The sequence below is a fragment of the Phalangium opilio genome, unplaced genomic scaffold, assembly GCF_054372755.1.
Source record: "Phalangium opilio isolate 3A_F unplaced genomic scaffold, DU_Popi_V2 ptg000042l_1, whole genome shotgun sequence".
Taxonomy (NCBI): Eukaryota; Metazoa; Arthropoda; class Arachnida; order Opiliones; family Phalangiidae; genus Phalangium; species Phalangium opilio.
The window spans coordinates 7,363,832-7,379,513 of record NW_028324166.1 but is presented as its reverse complement, the minus strand read 5'-3'; the positions used below and the strand labels follow the sequence as shown (position 1 = coordinate 7,379,513).

General features: G+C 39.5%; 2 protein-coding genes across 2 annotated transcripts; one reads left to right on the top strand and one right to left on the bottom strand.

Annotated features, from left to right (window-relative positions):
* Positions 1-5,588: 5,588 nt before the first annotated feature.
* LOC149678802 (uncharacterized) lies at positions 5,589-10,118 on the bottom strand. Its single transcript, XM_089835937.1, has one exon. The coding sequence runs from the start codon at positions 10,116-10,118 to the stop codon at positions 5,589-5,591; it is 4,530 nt and encodes a 1,509-aa protein (XP_089692063.1).
* A 1,251-nt stretch (positions 10,119-11,369) lies between these two features.
* Positions 11,370-14,308, top strand: LOC149678801 (putative ATP-binding cassette sub-family C member 13). The gene is made up of 3 exons (XM_089835936.1): positions 11,370-11,576; positions 11,639-11,818; positions 14,119-14,308. The coding sequence occupies exons 1-3, from the start codon at positions 11,479-11,481 to the stop codon at positions 14,306-14,308; spliced, it is 468 nt and encodes a 155-aa protein (XP_089692062.1). The 5' UTR covers positions 11,370-11,478.
* The last annotated feature ends 1,374 nt before the right edge of the window (positions 14,309-15,682 follow it).

The window sequence follows — 15,682 nt, the reverse complement described above, 5'->3', positions numbered from 1 at the left end:
CATCATATCTTATAAACTTATGGTGTTACTCCATTTCAGCAGAAGGGGATAATAGAAGAAGGATGACACTCTGTATCCTCTTTATGCTTTAGTTATGTAACGTCATTCTTCCCAGGCTCACCCCTTTAGTTTGCTTTCCCGCTCATCAAACTACAAATGGGCATCGCACCGTAAGGTGAATTCTATAATTGTTTGGCACTAAATCCCCAGCAATGATCCCACATACCTCGTCTTGACGTGGGACAAAAATGCACAAGCGCGTCTTGTCAAATATTTAAACGCTAATGGAGTAATGATGAGGGAACTATTTGTCGCTGATTCGTTTCAGTAACCTTGCTCTAAATGTTCCGATTTTGGAAAGAGTGACGTTACACTTACCCCGCTTTGTGGTACACTTCTCTCGAAGAGAAGTATTATATACTTCTGATTTCAGGAATCACTCTCGTCGTTAGATATTGATTTCCTACAAGATTAATTTCTTATCTGCAGCAGCTTATATAAATATTATTTAATCTATTTCGTGTAACTTTAAGTTAAGAAATTTTATAAACGGGTTATTTTAGCAAAATGTGGCTTGTCGTTTTAGATGCAGTCTGCATTAGCTTAAATTTCAGTAACATCAGGTAACTTGCAGTTAGATGTTTATTCCTTGCAGTGGTTTCATTGCAATTTAAAATTTACTGTGCATTAGCTCATATCTCAACGAGTCGCGTAAGTGGATATGTCTGAATTTTTCTCAGTCTATGAAACAACCGGCTTGTAATCGCCTTGTATACCCTTACATTCTGAAAAGTGTACTTTTTATTTTACATCGTTTTTGAAGAGTTTCATTGAATATATGTAAGTTAAGGGTCGATTTACACAATATAATAGAATATTGTAGGTAATCAACTTATGTTGTTAAAATTTTAAGAGCCTTAAGGTAGTAGAAATTAACAGCCACTACAGCTTTATTTAAACCAAGGATAGATTTAATTTTAGAAGTAGGAATGGAGAACAGAGTAATGTGGGCGCGCGTGAAAGTCCCGGATCCCCTTCCCCGGGACGGGGGGTATGAAAGAAGAGGCGGGTCATAGCGACAGAGGTAAAAAGGAATTACGTATTTTTCGCCGTCCCCGTCAACAACGTCATCAAAAAGTAGTTTAAGTGAGCCAATAAGATAATTTAAACTTATCGTTACGTGTTGGAGGGAGGGGCTCTATAATTGGCTATGAGTCGGACTGAAGTAAATACTAACCGTTCTTCATTCCTACTTCTAAAATTAAATCTATCCCTGTTTAAACACATAAAAGATAATTTCGGAAAGCTGTAACGAAATTTTTCATAATGCAATTTTGAAAGGTATATTTAATTAAATAAAATTAACAGAATAGCTCCGAGATTATTATACTAAAGATTTCACAAAATAATCAAATCATGTTGACAGGGTGATGTAGTTTTAGGTTTATCTCCAGAAACTGTTCTTTCGTGTCAGTCGATTTGTAACAGAAGTTTAAGAAGCCGGAAATAATTCAATTTGATATTCAATATTATACAAACTGTGTCAACGGCAACTGTTATATTATTGAAGTGATCTTAAGAGGTCATATTTTTAAAACATTTGAGCTTAATCAATATTTGAGATAAACATTTGCAGGAAATGTTTCATTCTTATCTAATACTAGCTGTTACCCGTGGCGTCGCTCGTGTGTAATAAGTAATTCGATCAAAATGACATATAGAATGGGTAGATTTTATTTATGGCTAATATTTATGTAGCACCCTAGGAGCGAAAGCTCTCGGTTTTTCCCGTCAGCCCGCCGGGACATTTTTTATTACTCTTCACGCGGACATTATTCCATAAAGAAGGGTTTTTAAATTTCTGGCCGCCATTTAAAAAGATGGCAACAAATCGAACCCAAAAGACCATTCAGCCCGTCTATAGGTTAAAGGAAACCTGCAGTGTACTAAATATTTGCGAAATCGGTTGAAACGCGCGGACTTTGTTGCGTAGAGAAGATTTTTTACATTTCTGGACGCCATTTTTTAAGATGGCGGCGGATTGAAAAAATATTTTTAAGTACGCGCTTACTACTTATGAGTAACGTTCCTGCAAATTTTCAGACTTCTAGGGCAAGTGGTTTGGGCTGGGCGTTGATTATCAGCCAGTCAGTCAGTCAGTCAGTCAGTCAGGACTTTGATTTATATAGATATAGATATAATTATGATTTAACTTCTATTTTAAGAAAACAAACCGAAAAATGTGCGTTCTTTTAATCCCACAGCTACCTTCAGGATTATTTTTTATCCAAAAATGAAACACAAGCTTATCAACAAAATTTTTGATAAAAACAACTAAATATAAGACAATTTTGAAATCTTGCCCTCAATTTAGGTTACCAATTCAATAAATCAAAGGCGTGCGCTATCATCATTTTATCTAATAAAAGGTTAGAGCTCTTCTAAACAATGTAACTATATTTTTCAAAAAATAAAAGGCAAACACAATAGATTTAAGATATGGTTAAAATCTATTTATTGTGAAAGTGAAAGCTTTTGCCTATAATCCAACAAATATACATCTAACCCGTATACTATAAAGCTGTTTCAAGTAAATGCACGCGGTGTATATAAAACGCTCGCCACATGTACGCTGTTTTTTGACATTGAACACTTATATACGCTGTAGTAGTTTCAAACTCGATCACTTCAAACCGTCGAATAGTTGGTCCATGAAACACATATTAATATTTTAACGTGATCTCAATGAACATTTCGTATAGATTCGTAATTTAATTACAACGATCTTCATGGATAACTTCTGCCAATCAACGTTTTGGGTAAATACACACTTTCGATTATATTTTTCTCTAGTATTTTATTACACGTCTTAGAGCGACATGAAAAAAACCGGTTTTTTTTAATAGCTATGTTTTTACCCTATCATATAGCAAAATCCGGTTTTTCAATGGCAATTTGGTTGACTACAAACTGAAATTCTTTTTACAAAAAGAGGTTTTTTAATGACAATATTGTTTACCTATTAACCGCGATGTCCATCCGAAAAACAGGGATTTGAGTGACATTATTAGTTACCTATTAACCACAATGTTCATCTGAAATATTGGGTTTTAGCTCAATTTTGAGCATTATTTTACCGAAAGGTTTATCAAAAAATCAGGGGTATATTCTGTGGTTTAGAGTGAGTCGAAATTGTCGTTCAATCTTAGTCCTATCCGACCTTCAAAAATATATCAGGGATAGATTTAATTTTAGAAGCAGGAATGGGGAACATAGTAATGTGGGCGTGCGTCGAAGTCCCGGACCCCCTTCCACGTGACGGAGGGGTATGAAAGAAGAGGTGGATCATAGCGACAGAGGTAAAAAGAAATTACGTATTTTTCGCCGTCCCCGTCAGAAACGTCATAAAGACGTAGTTTAAGTGAGCCAATAAGATAATGTAAACTTTTCGTTACGTGTTGGGCTCTATACTGGGCTATGATGAATCGGACTGAAGCAAATACTAACCGTTCTCCATTTCTACTTCTAAAATTAAATCTGTCTCTGAATCCATGCATGACTTCCAAAGAGGACGACGTTTCTGTAATTTTAGTTGATATGTTTAAAAACTTGCTTGAAATGGTAAAAATAGTGAATGACAACAATTATAATTGAGCTATTGCTATGACCGTAAGTTTATCATGTCATGATAAACTTATGCTATGACTAAGAAAACACGTTCCTCTTTTGAGATCATAATTCTTGGTTTATGACTAATATTTTAATGACATGTATATCCTAAAAGTGAGGTAATTTTTGAAACCTGTCTTTGACGATTCACGGGTTTTTGAGCTGTTCTCAAAACCATCTCTCGTGTAATAATATTCCCTTTCTTTAACACTGTTAAAGAATTTGTTCATACCTGTTCTTTAGCAATAATTTGCATTCTTCTAATCTCTTTCCCGTCAAGTTCATTATTATGAAGACTATAAAAACGGCACCCGAGAAAATGATTAATTCTGATTCATATTTATTTATTAATAGGTTAAATTAAGTTCCCACTTCAGCAAAGTAACTTTTAAAACCTTTAGAGGTCCGCGAATAGTAGACTAAAAAGGATACTTCATTGTCTTTCTTACTTTAATTTAGCAAGAGCAACATCAATCAAATGTTCTAGTATTAAAATCATTTAACAATTTCAGGACGCGAATTTGACATGGTACACAGAAAATCCCGATTTTACACCATGCTTCCAAAAGACCGTTTTAGTGTGGGTACCATACGCCGTGCTGTGGCTATTCCTACCGTTGGAAATTAAGCTAATCATTAAGTCGAAGAAAATATCGGCTGACTTATCTAATTTCAATGTGATAAAAATTGTAAGTTACGATCGACATAGGCAAACAAACTGAAGCCGAAGCAAACTGTGCTTTTCAAGCTTTCACAGTCTTCTACTCCCATTGTTAGGATTAAGAAGTTCGCGGTGATCAGCTACGGTTACGAGAAACGTCTAGCCTCCCAAAGGCAGGGCTTCTACCAAAGGTTCACGCATTTGCGGGTTATCTTATCATTTATTGTAAATCAATCGCCTTACATACCCTAAATTTCCAAAAATTGTTAAAGCGGCATACGCCTGAATTTAAACAGCAACAATAGCTATAAAATAAAAAATACTCTCTAGTTTCTCGAAAAATCTTATTTATCTCAATTTTTAAACAACAATTCGTCCTCTTCAATTTGTTTGTCTATGGTTTCGAGCGAAAGAAAAGTGTCTATGAATAAGTCAATTTGACCAAAATGTTTGTCTCTTTTAGATTTTGGTTTTACTTCTTGCAACATTAGCCGCATTAAATTTTGGAAATGGCGTTTATCAAGGCGATTCACTCAACGTTGATATCTTCGCATTTGGAATCAAATTCGGAACATACGTAACTTCAAAAATAATTCGTTTTTTTAAGTTCAATAGAAACCGATTAAGAAATACGCTATTCGGTAAAAAGTATTGTACCATGAATTCATACAGCTAGTCTGGAGGACGGCTTGCCACAGTTGTCGCAATAGTGATACGAAATGAATACGAACTATAATAGACTTAAAACAAAACGCGGTAATGTGATATAATGGACTCACAGATATGTTAAGACTCGTTACTTTATTAACTTCATCCCCCAAGATCCAAACGACATCTGATTATGTTTACATTGCTAGACTACTAGCGTTTTCCTTTGGGTCCTCGCGGAGCGCTCCCATGGAGAAATAAAACTAGGAGATCCTATTCTTCAAAAACAGTCTTCAACGAAGCTGGAAACTACTACTACCATTTTTATTGCTCCTTGGGAGCGCTCCGCGAGGACCCAAAGGAAAACGCTATAAAGGAAAGCTGCCCTTTGTCCCCGCGTGATCTTATCTTATCTATCAACTTGTTATGTCTATTATTATGTCTATTATATATCTATTATATAACATCCTTCCCTTTCGAAATATTGAGCAGAACGAAGTTCGATATTACATATTGTCAAAGATGAATTAAAACTTTTACAACATTATTAAATTTTCTTATCTACATTTAAAATTAAACATTGTCTGTTAAAATCATGATTGTCTGATTCTTAATTGTCCTTCCGGTCTTTGGTTCTTTCTACATCCGGATAGCGAGCAGGGGGGTTAATGTTATTCCTGGATCTGGTCGATGTTCTTGGGAATGGTACTGGTCTCGATCTTAGAATTGGTGATGGTGCGATGTTTTGGGAGTTCGGGCGTGGTGGCGATCTATTTCCTTCTTGCGTCTGGAGTTGGTTTTGCCCTCTGCCTATCGTCGCTAATCCTGGTGTCTGCTCTTGGAGATGATCTTGGTTTGCCGCTGGGTCAGGAGTTCGCTGCCGTTTTGTTATGGCTTGATGCTGGTGTTCTACCATTGTCTCTGTGCTTGATTGTGGTTGGTATGCATGAAGCGCGGTAGATTTTGATGCTGCAGGTGAACAATGCCGCATTGGTATGTGCTCCGGGCGTAGATGTTGCCGCGTGCGTCGAAAGATCTGGTTCTCTTCTGTCTGAATTATATAGGACTGAGGTTCCGGGGCTGCCGATATTATTGTGGCTTTACCCCACTGTCTAGGTCGGATATAATGGTACACTTTGGTGCCTGGAGTTAGGTGTAATGGAACTGGTTTTCTTGCCATACGTTGGTTTATGATCATCGTGTTTTGTCTGTCTTGTAAGGTCTCCTGAATGTGCTTAGTTGGGAAATGTGGTCGTAAGGTTGCAGTTGAAGTGGTGAGTGGTGTTCGGATTCTTCTCCCCATAAGCATCTCAGCCGGTGACGGCAATTGTCCAATTGGTGTCGCTCGGTATTCCATTATCGTGTGTTGAGGGTCTGTTCCTTCTTGAATGGCTTTAATTAGCATATTTTTAATGGTTTGTATGGTTCTTTCGACCATGCCGTTTGATTGTGGGTAATGGGGGCTGGATGTGGTATGCTTTACACCCCATTGTTCGAGAAAATGTCGGAAATTACAGGAGTTATATGGCGGACCGTTATCTGATATCAATACTTGTGGCGCTCCATGGCGGGCAAAGTGAGGATTGAGGAAGTTAATTACGGCGTCGGCGTTTGTGGATTTTAGTTCTTGTAGTTCGACGAACTTTGAGAAATAGTCTACCAAAATTATCATCTTTTTGTCCTCTATTTGAAAAAGATCGGTCGCTAACACTTCCCAAGGTCGTTGTGGAATCTGATGTGGATGCAACGGTAATGGTACGTTTGCGCGTTCCCGTTTTTGGCAAGTTTCACAGCGTTTTATGTAGTCTGTTATTTCTTGGGTCATCTGAGGCCAAAAAACGTGCAGGCGAGCTTTAGCAAGGCAGGCTGTAATGCCTTGGTGCGCCGCGTGGATCTCTTGTAATACGCTGGCGCGCAGACTAGTCGGGATGTATAGTCGCTCTCCTCGATATATCAGTCCTTCGCTTTCGTGCATTTCCTCTTGTATTCCCCAAAATGGTTTTAATGATTCATGCAACTTATTGATCGCTGTCGGCCATCCTTGTCGTATGTATAACATTAACGTTTGTGCTATGGTGTCTGTCGCAATCGCATTTCGATGTTTAGATATCTTGTTCTCAGGTAGGGCGGTTTGCGTTGCGTGGACCATGACGCATGGCCCTTCTAAGTATGGCGTGTTGATATCCTTCTCCTGGCGTGGGGCCCGGGACAAGGTGTCTGCGACATACAATTGGGCTCCAGGTACGTAAACAACCTTTAAGTTGTACCGTGACAGCTTGAGAACGAGACGTTGGAGGCGCGGAGATAACATGTGAAGCGGTTTTTGTACCACGGCGACCAATGGACGATGATCGGTTTCTATTGTAAATTTGGTTCCCACGATGTAGTAATGAAATCGTTCGCACGCGTACAAGATGCCAAGAAGTTCTCTTTCAATTGGGGCATAATTTTGCTGCGTTGTTGTAAAGGAAGTTGAGGCGTATTCTACTGGTCTGTTTTCTTGCATAAGGACTGCGCCGACTCCAATTTTGCTGCTGTCTACTGATATCGTCGAGGGAGTTTTTGGATTAAAGAAGGCTAGAACAGGCGCGGTGGTGATTAATTGTTTCAGGCTATGAAAGGTATCATCAGCATTTGCATCCCACGAGAAGGAGACTCCCTTCTTTAGCAGGGCGCGCAAAGGTGCTGCCTCGGTTGAGTGTTGGGGAACAAACTTAGCGAGGAAGTTTACCATCCCCAGGAAACGTTGCAGCGCAGTTCTTTCCGTTGGCGGTGGAATTGCCTGAATTGCCTGGATTTTTGACGGTGCTATACCAAGGCCAATTGGTGTGATGGTGAGGCCTAGGTAAGTAATCTTCTGGACAGCAAGTTGCATTTTAGTCGAGCTGAACGTAAGTCCGTTTTGTCGTGCCCGTTCTAGGACTGTGACCAAGGTCCGGTTGTGTGCGCTTGTTTTCGTCGCTATCAGGAAATCATCAGTTGAAATATGCGTCGTCGGAAATTGTGACGGAGGGTAAATTGAATGCATGATTCGTTGGAAAATTGATGATGATGTACATATGCCCAAGGCTAATCGTACGAAACGAAATCGACCAAAGGGGGTAGCAAATGTACAGAGAAATGAACTTTCCTCGTCAAGTTCAACTTGCCAGAAAGCGCTTTGCGCATCCAACACCGTGAATATTTCCGCACCATGTAGGTTAGAGAAAATTTCCTGTGCTGTTGGTGTCGGGTACGGTTCCAATCTTATTGCGTCATTGAGTTTCCGTGGATCCAAGCATATACGGACAGGAATCGGCTTGTGTTCTTGGCGAACGACCACCATTGGATGGACCCAGTCCGTAGGTTCGGTAACCGGTACTATGATCCCAAGGGACTGCAGTCGCGATAATTCTTGGGCGACTTGGTCTTGTAGGGCACATGGTATTTGGCGTGGAGCGCTTATCGATGGTGTGGCGTTGGGTTTGAGATGGATTTTATATTTACCAGGGAGTTTCCCTATCCGATCGAAAATGTCCTGGTACATGTTTATAATCTCTCCTGGTGTCATTTCATCGATTTTATGTGGAGGCGGCATTGGTTCCGGTATGGTTACTTTTTCTTGCGGCGGACGATTGATAATGATGGACGATGTCGTGTTTCTGGTTGGCTCTCGCTGTATTGAGTCTGTTACTTTTCCTATCGGGTGTTGGTGCTGTAGAGTGGTGGTGGACCTTGCCGGCTGTGAGTTTTTGCGCGGTTTCATGTTGCGTTGAATGAGACCCAGTTCGACAGTTGCTCTTGCACCGAGGATGGGGACAGTCTTGTGGGGAGTGATGTAGAAACATTGGTCCGATCCGGTTACGAAGGACGCGCATCTGACGTAAATTACTCCGATGATGTCGACGAAATGACCCGAGTAGGTGCGTACGGTGTATGGCGGGATGTGGAGTTTCGGTTTTATTGGAAATTTATCATAAATGCCAGAGTGAATTATGTTTACTTGGGACCCGGTATCGAGTTTCATTTGGACTGGAAAATTTGCAAAGTATATAGTTTCGATCCATTCGTCTCTTTCTGCTGGCAGCGCTGTCATATCGTGGCAAAATAAGGTCAATTCGTTGCAATATCTCTGGGACAGGCTGGAATCATCTGTTTCGCCGAATTCGTCCTGTATGTAATCTTCCGCGCCGTAGGGTGTGTGATTTAGCTGTTGGTTTCTGGACCAGTCAGGCTCATCATTGTATGCTGTTGTTTCGTGTACATTTTGCGCGCGACAGTGAGAGGCCCAGTGTCCTGATCGTGAGCATTGGTAACACTGTGAGTTTGTCGCTGGGCAGCGGTCTTGACGGGGGTGGGGAGTCCCGCAGTTCTGGCAAACATGCTGGTTTTGTCGGTACGTTGTACTTCGTTGCTGTCGGTGGTATGGATGTTGATTATGTGGCGTTGTGACCGGAAGTCGGTTGTTTGTCTCCGCACGTGGCGTATTGCGGCGCCTATTGTGTGCGCGGTAGGTATTTCCACTGCTTGGTCGCTGTTGATGTCCATAACGTTGTTGTGGGCGACCTTGATGCATGGCGTCCAATGCAGCCGGTGTTTGATCTTTTTCTGCTGAGAGGGTTATGGTTGTTGCGTGTTGCGCTGCGGCTTCGTTCGCTTGGCATTTTGCTATTGCGAGATCCAAAGTCAGGTGGCGTTCGGCCAATAATTCTTTTCGCAGGTCTTCTTTGCGGATGCCGCACACGATTTGCGTGCATACGAGAGATGAGGACAAGGCTCCAAATTCACACTGGCGGGCTTTCGTTTTGAGATCCGTGAGGTATGCATCGAAAGGTTGATGTTGACCTTGCTTAGTGGTGAAAAAGGTGTACCGAGAGGCTATGAGATTCTTGTACGGTTCATAGTATGTGTCGAACGCGTCATAAATCCGCTCTAGTGTTAGCGCTGGTGGAGTCGGGATTGTCAGAGTGTCGTACACACGTCTTCCGGCCGGGCCGAGAATGTGCAGAAATATTGCGATTTGGACATCGGGATCTTCTGTGGCTAGTTTGGCGGCTAAGGCGTATATTTTAAAACTATTCTTGTATTCGTTCCAAGCTACGGAAGGGTTCACGGAACCGGGGTTGAAGGTATCCGGGCTTTTGAATGTGGTGGATGTCATTCTATCCGCACTTATACACACGGCGCGACTGGAGTATGGGCGTTAGTAATACGAGCGAGAAGACTAAATCGGCGCGTATAAGAACAAAGGTTCGCGTACTTCTGACACCATAATGTGATATAATGGACTCACAGATATGTTAAGACTCGTTACTTTATTAACTTCATCCCCCAAGATCCAAACGACATCTGATTATGTTTACATTGCTAGACTAAAGGAAAGCTGCCCTTTGTCCCCGCGTGATCTTATCTTATCTATCAACTTGTTATGTCTATTATTATGTCTATTATATATCTATTATATAACACGCGGGTCACATGATTCTGATACAAGTTGTCCTCTTCCGGTCTTGTGATTGGTTATTTGAACTATCCACAACGCGTCATAGGCTTGTTAGCCAACACCTAAACCAAATCGTCAATTTTGAATTGAATTGTAATGTGCGGGTTGTGTTGTTTACACACAAGTGGGGGTATAGCAATTCAATGTTGTATAGATTCATGACTATACGAAGGTCAAAGCCAAAAATATTTAGAGAAATTCAATACAAGAGTCTCAAATTAGAATATGTCTTCAAAAAATCTTTCAGGTTCTTGCAGTATTGCTTATACCGTATGGGAGGAAAAGTTGCCAAATATCATCCGGAATTCACCTATTGTTCTGGTTTTCATCGGTCATAGCTGAAACCCTTATTTACAGATCAATCATAATGGAATTTTACTTCAATGTTAGTCACGGCTAAGAAATCTCAATTTTTTTTGTTCATTATTGACAAAATTAGATATTAATTTCTTGCATTCAGAATAACAAAGGTATTTTCTCCACACTCATAATTGAGACGATAAGCTACCCTTTGATGATTGTTATGCTCGTTTTGAACACACTGAATGATGAAAGCAGAAAAGAGTACTCGAAAGTGAAACAGGTTGATGGCTTAGACGAGCGAAAGGTTTGTATACTTAATTTTCACTTGATTAAACACAGCTGACAGATTTTACGTCTACCTTTCAGAAATCACCCGAAGAAGAAGCCACATTTTTGTCACTTATTACCTTCTCTTGGCTCACAAGGTACTGATAAATAGGTTCCAAATTAGATTAAGAGTTTGGAGCTTTACGTCCCTTAGATCAGACAAATTTAGATACTATTGTCTCATGGGTGCTGCCATTTCCACACGCTTTTGAGAAATGGCAAACCCAGACGACATCACCAATATCTTTGATCCCAATCATGCACGTGGTCATTGGGAAAACTGTAATGTCCTGATTTGGAGTAAAAATTGAAAGTTCATATTGATGTCATTTCTTAAATCTCTCTTACTTTGGAATTCAGTGCCCTTTGGAAAGGATATAAGAAACCTATGGAACCATCGGACGTTTATGAGCTGAACGACGCGGACAAAGCGCTAACGGTTTCCCGGAAATTCGAAAAACATTTTAGACGTAACTCTAGCAAAGGGTAAGAAAAATGAAGACAAAATTCACTGATCAAATTGATAATGTCACGCAATCAAAAAATAGGTGTACGAAGGAAGTCGAAATGGAAGGTCTTCTTAAAGATTCAAAGAAACCACGAGACAAGAATAAAAGCGAGTCTATTTATATGGCATTACTTAGAACAGTAGCGCCTTGTTTAGTAGCTGGTGCCAGTTTGCAAATTATTTCCGATTTAATTATGTTCGCAAATCCTCAAATACTCGGGTAAATGCATATTAAGCCAGTTATAGGCAAAGGATAAATTGTTAATAGGCTCTCATCGTTTTTGTGAGCAACGACGATTCATAGAAAAACTAGCAGCTATTTTACGAGACTTACTTCATCCAATGGTGAATCCATCCACCACTACGTATTATCTGAAACCCAGAGCTGGGAATTATCCATCCATTCGGAAATCGGAAAAGGAAAATATGGTCTCGCTGAATTGGTCTCGCCATTTTGGTGTCGCTGATTTGGTCTTGGGACTAATTGGTCTCACTGATTTGGTCTTAAGACCATTTGGTCTAGTGACTTTTTGGTCCCGTGATTTTTTGGTCTCGGGACTTTTTGGTCTCGGTACTATTTGGTCTCGTGATTTTACGGTCTCGGTACCATTAGGTCTCGTGATTATTTGGTTACCTAATTAGTTGCCTCCTTTTCAAAAGCAATTGTCCCAATAATTCGTTGCCACCATTTCCAAAACTATGGTTCCAATAATTTGTTGCCACCTTTTCCAAAATATTCTCCCATTAATTAGTTGCCACCTTTTCCTAAATATTCTCCTATTAATTAGCTGCCACCTTTTCCAAAATATTCTGCTATTAATTAGCTGCCACCTTTCCAAAATATTCTGCTATTAATTAGCTGCCACCTTTCCAAAATTTTCTCCTATTAATTAGCTGCCACCTTTTCCAAAACGTTCTCCTACTAATTAGCTGCCACCTTTTCCAAAATATTCTCCTAATAGTTAGCTGTCACTTTGTCCAAAATATTCTCCTATTAATTAGCTGCCACCTTTTCCAAAATATTCTGCTATTAATTAGCTGCCACCTTTCCAAAATTTTCTCCTATTAATTAGCTGCCACCTTTTCCAAAACGTTCTCCTACTAATTAGCTGCCACCTTTTCCAAAATATTCTCCTAATAGTTAGCTGTCACTTTGTCCAAAATATTCTCCTATTAATTAGCTGCCACCTTTTCCAAAATATTCTGCTATTAATTAGCTGCCACCTTTCCAAAATATTCTCCTATTAATTAGCTGCCACCTTTTCCAAAACATTCTCCTACTAATTATCTGCCACCTTTTCCAAAATATTCTCCTAATTGTTAGCTGCCACACTTTTCCAAACTATTCTCCTATTAATTAGCTGACACCTATTCCAAAAATATTTCTATTATTGCTAATAAATTGTTCGTGGTAAGAGGCGGGCTTTTAATACTGATATAAATAATCCTTTTACCTTCAAACAGGGTTGGGTTGGGTTAGGTTAGGTTTAGTTAGTTTAGGTTCGGTTAGGTTTAGTTAGTTTAGGTTCGGTTAGGTTTGGTTACGTTCGGTTCGGTTAGGTTTGGTTACGTTCGGTTCGGTTAGGTAAGGTTCGGTAAGGTTAGGTAAGGTTTGGTAAGGTTAGGTAAGGTTTGGTTAGGTTAGGTTAGGTAAGGTTTGGTTAGGTTAGGTTAGGTAAGGTTTGGTTAGGTTATGTAAGGTTTGGTTTGGCTAGGTTAGGTTTGGTAAGGTTTGTTTTGGTTCGGTTAAATTTGGGTGTTATAAAAAATGCTGAAGGGGTGATATTTCTTTTTAAAACGAGACTTTCGTGTCCAGAGACCAATTTGTCTCGAGACCAAAGTGTCCCGAGACCCATTTGCCCCAAGACCCAATTGTCCCGAGACCAATTTGTCCCGAGATCAATTTGTCCCTAGACCAATTTGTCCCAAGACCAAATCGGCGAGACCATATTGTCGCGTACCGTTTGGAAATTAGTGATTAACCGAGTATTTATATAAAAAACCGCGTTGCAATAATAATAATATTCCAAGCTTTTATGTACGAAGGGGGAGATATAATATGATTTAACTTACAACTTCAGAGGATAAGTCTGTAACGCTGATAAAGATAAAATGACTTGAATAATGCATAGATAATGCTCTAGAAACACACTGCATCATATGAGACGGCCATGGTTGAAACTTGAACAAAGTTTATAAAAATTCGACTTGAGTTGATTCATGGTTGATTCCAATTTAATCACCAACGTTAACCATTAAGGTTGAATATTAGTTGATGGAACGGGGACCACTATTTAGTTAGCTTTCGTATTATACTTAATTTTTATCAGTTTCGAATGGTTTTTCAGATGCTATATCATCATAGAGTTTAAAACTATTTATTATTAGTATTTCATTGTAACATAAATTATAATGCCTCTCATAAAAATAGCTAGGCCCTTGAAAATAGACCTATAGCTGGCATAAATTTACCACACTGAAGAATTTATACTAAGTATGAAAAGCTACCTGTTACGTTAGATGGATAATTTTCTACTGTTCGAGTGACGAACCACTATGGAAGGGTATTTTCTACGCTTTCCTTATGGGTCTAATTAGTATACTGCAATCTTTCCTCCAAGAAGCAAGCACCGTTTACACCAACAAATTTGGGCTAAGATTGAAATCGTCCACTATGTACGTTCTTTACAAAAAGGTTAGCCATCTTTAATTTTATTTAAATCAGTTTAAGTGCAGAATTCAGTTAAAACTTAAAATGTACACTACCAGACACTACGCTTGTCGTCTTTTGATCGCCGTAAACTAACAATGGGCGAAATCCTCAACACCATGTACATAGACACAAGCAGATTCAATAGACTGGCTTTTCAACTGGGCATGTTTTGGTCCGCTCCCATTCAGATTGTTTTATGCTTATATTTTTTACTTTTCGCGCTCTTTAGAGCTGAAAAGTATTGTTCCGACCTCTGTTGGCTGGACGGCTGGCTGGATTTGGTGTAACCGCATAATAAGATTCGTCATAAATAAACTTTTTGAATTTCAAATTTCCCGCGAATTTTCGACTCGAGATTCACCCGTAGTTCACGTTACACCTCATAGGTGGCGTAACGTATTTAATTTCAATTGAAATTATTTTTCTGTCGGCGCCGGGCCTCGAACCCGCGAAGTCCTGATCCATACGAGACGACAGTGAAGTCGCCCGTCCGCGCGCGCTGACACGAAGCCACGCTTGCTTGTAATATGAAGCGAGATAAATTATAGTGAAGAGAAGAAAGAGAGAGTTAGAAGGAAATGGACCCCCCCCCCACCTCCCCGACGCCCGCGTGGGTTTAGCGGGAGACGAGAGAGAGAGCTGTCTGGCTTTAGATATGGACCCCCCTCCCCCACCTCCCCGACGCCCGCCACTGGATGCTGTCGAATATATATTGTATCGAGGTAGAGGAGGAGAGACAGTTGCTTGCAATTTATAATTATTTTATATCTTTTTAATCCTAGGCAAGATTAGATTTCAACTTGGGAACTTAAACATTACAATTAATATTATCATATTAATCAAAAAAGAAATTAAAGTTCTCCCCGACAGAAGGCGCGCTAAGCAGAGAGAGTTTTCTAATTTCACCAATGAGTCAATGATATCGTTTTTGAAGACTCGTCTGCTTAAAAGTTAGGGAGGTAACTTGATTTACTAATAAAATTAAATGTATTAACAAAATGAAACTCGAGTCAGCGTTTCAAAACTATAACTAGTTTGGGACGGAGGTACCATTGCTCAATATTTGTTTGGCAAGTTTAAAATTAAATGATCACTTAACGGAACTACATAAAATAATAGGTAGATTTTTGCAGAATTAAATTGCAGATTCTTTGCAAAATTAACTAATCATTTTGGCAGTTTCCGCTCTCGCTGGGTTCATCTACTAATAACAGTTACGTAATAAGTGATAATTTTAAAAATAAAATCAACAACTCAAAGATATAAAATGAAATTTATGATCAAATTGAAACTAATTTCAATCAACGACAAACGGAATCAACTAATCATTTTGGCAGTTTCCACTCTCGCTGGGTTCATCTACTAATAACA

Excerpts from the sequence above, each read along its gene's own strand:
- LOC149678801 (XM_089835936.1), top strand. The coding sequence starts at position 11,479 with ATGGAACCATCGGACGTTTATGAGCTGAACGACGCGGACAAAGCGCTA. Across the intron at positions 11,577-11,638 it reads AGACGTAACTCTAGCAAAGG|GTGTACGAAGGAAGTCGAAA; the intron begins GTAAGAAAAATG and ends ATCAAAAAATAG. Across the intron at positions 11,819-14,118 it reads GCAAATCCTCAAATACTCGG|ATGGATAATTTTCTACTGTT; the intron begins GTAAATGCATAT and ends CTGTTACGTTAG.
- LOC149678802 (XM_089835937.1), bottom strand. The coding sequence starts at position 10,118 with ATGACATCCACCACATTCAAAAGCCCGGATACCTTCAACCCCGGTTCC.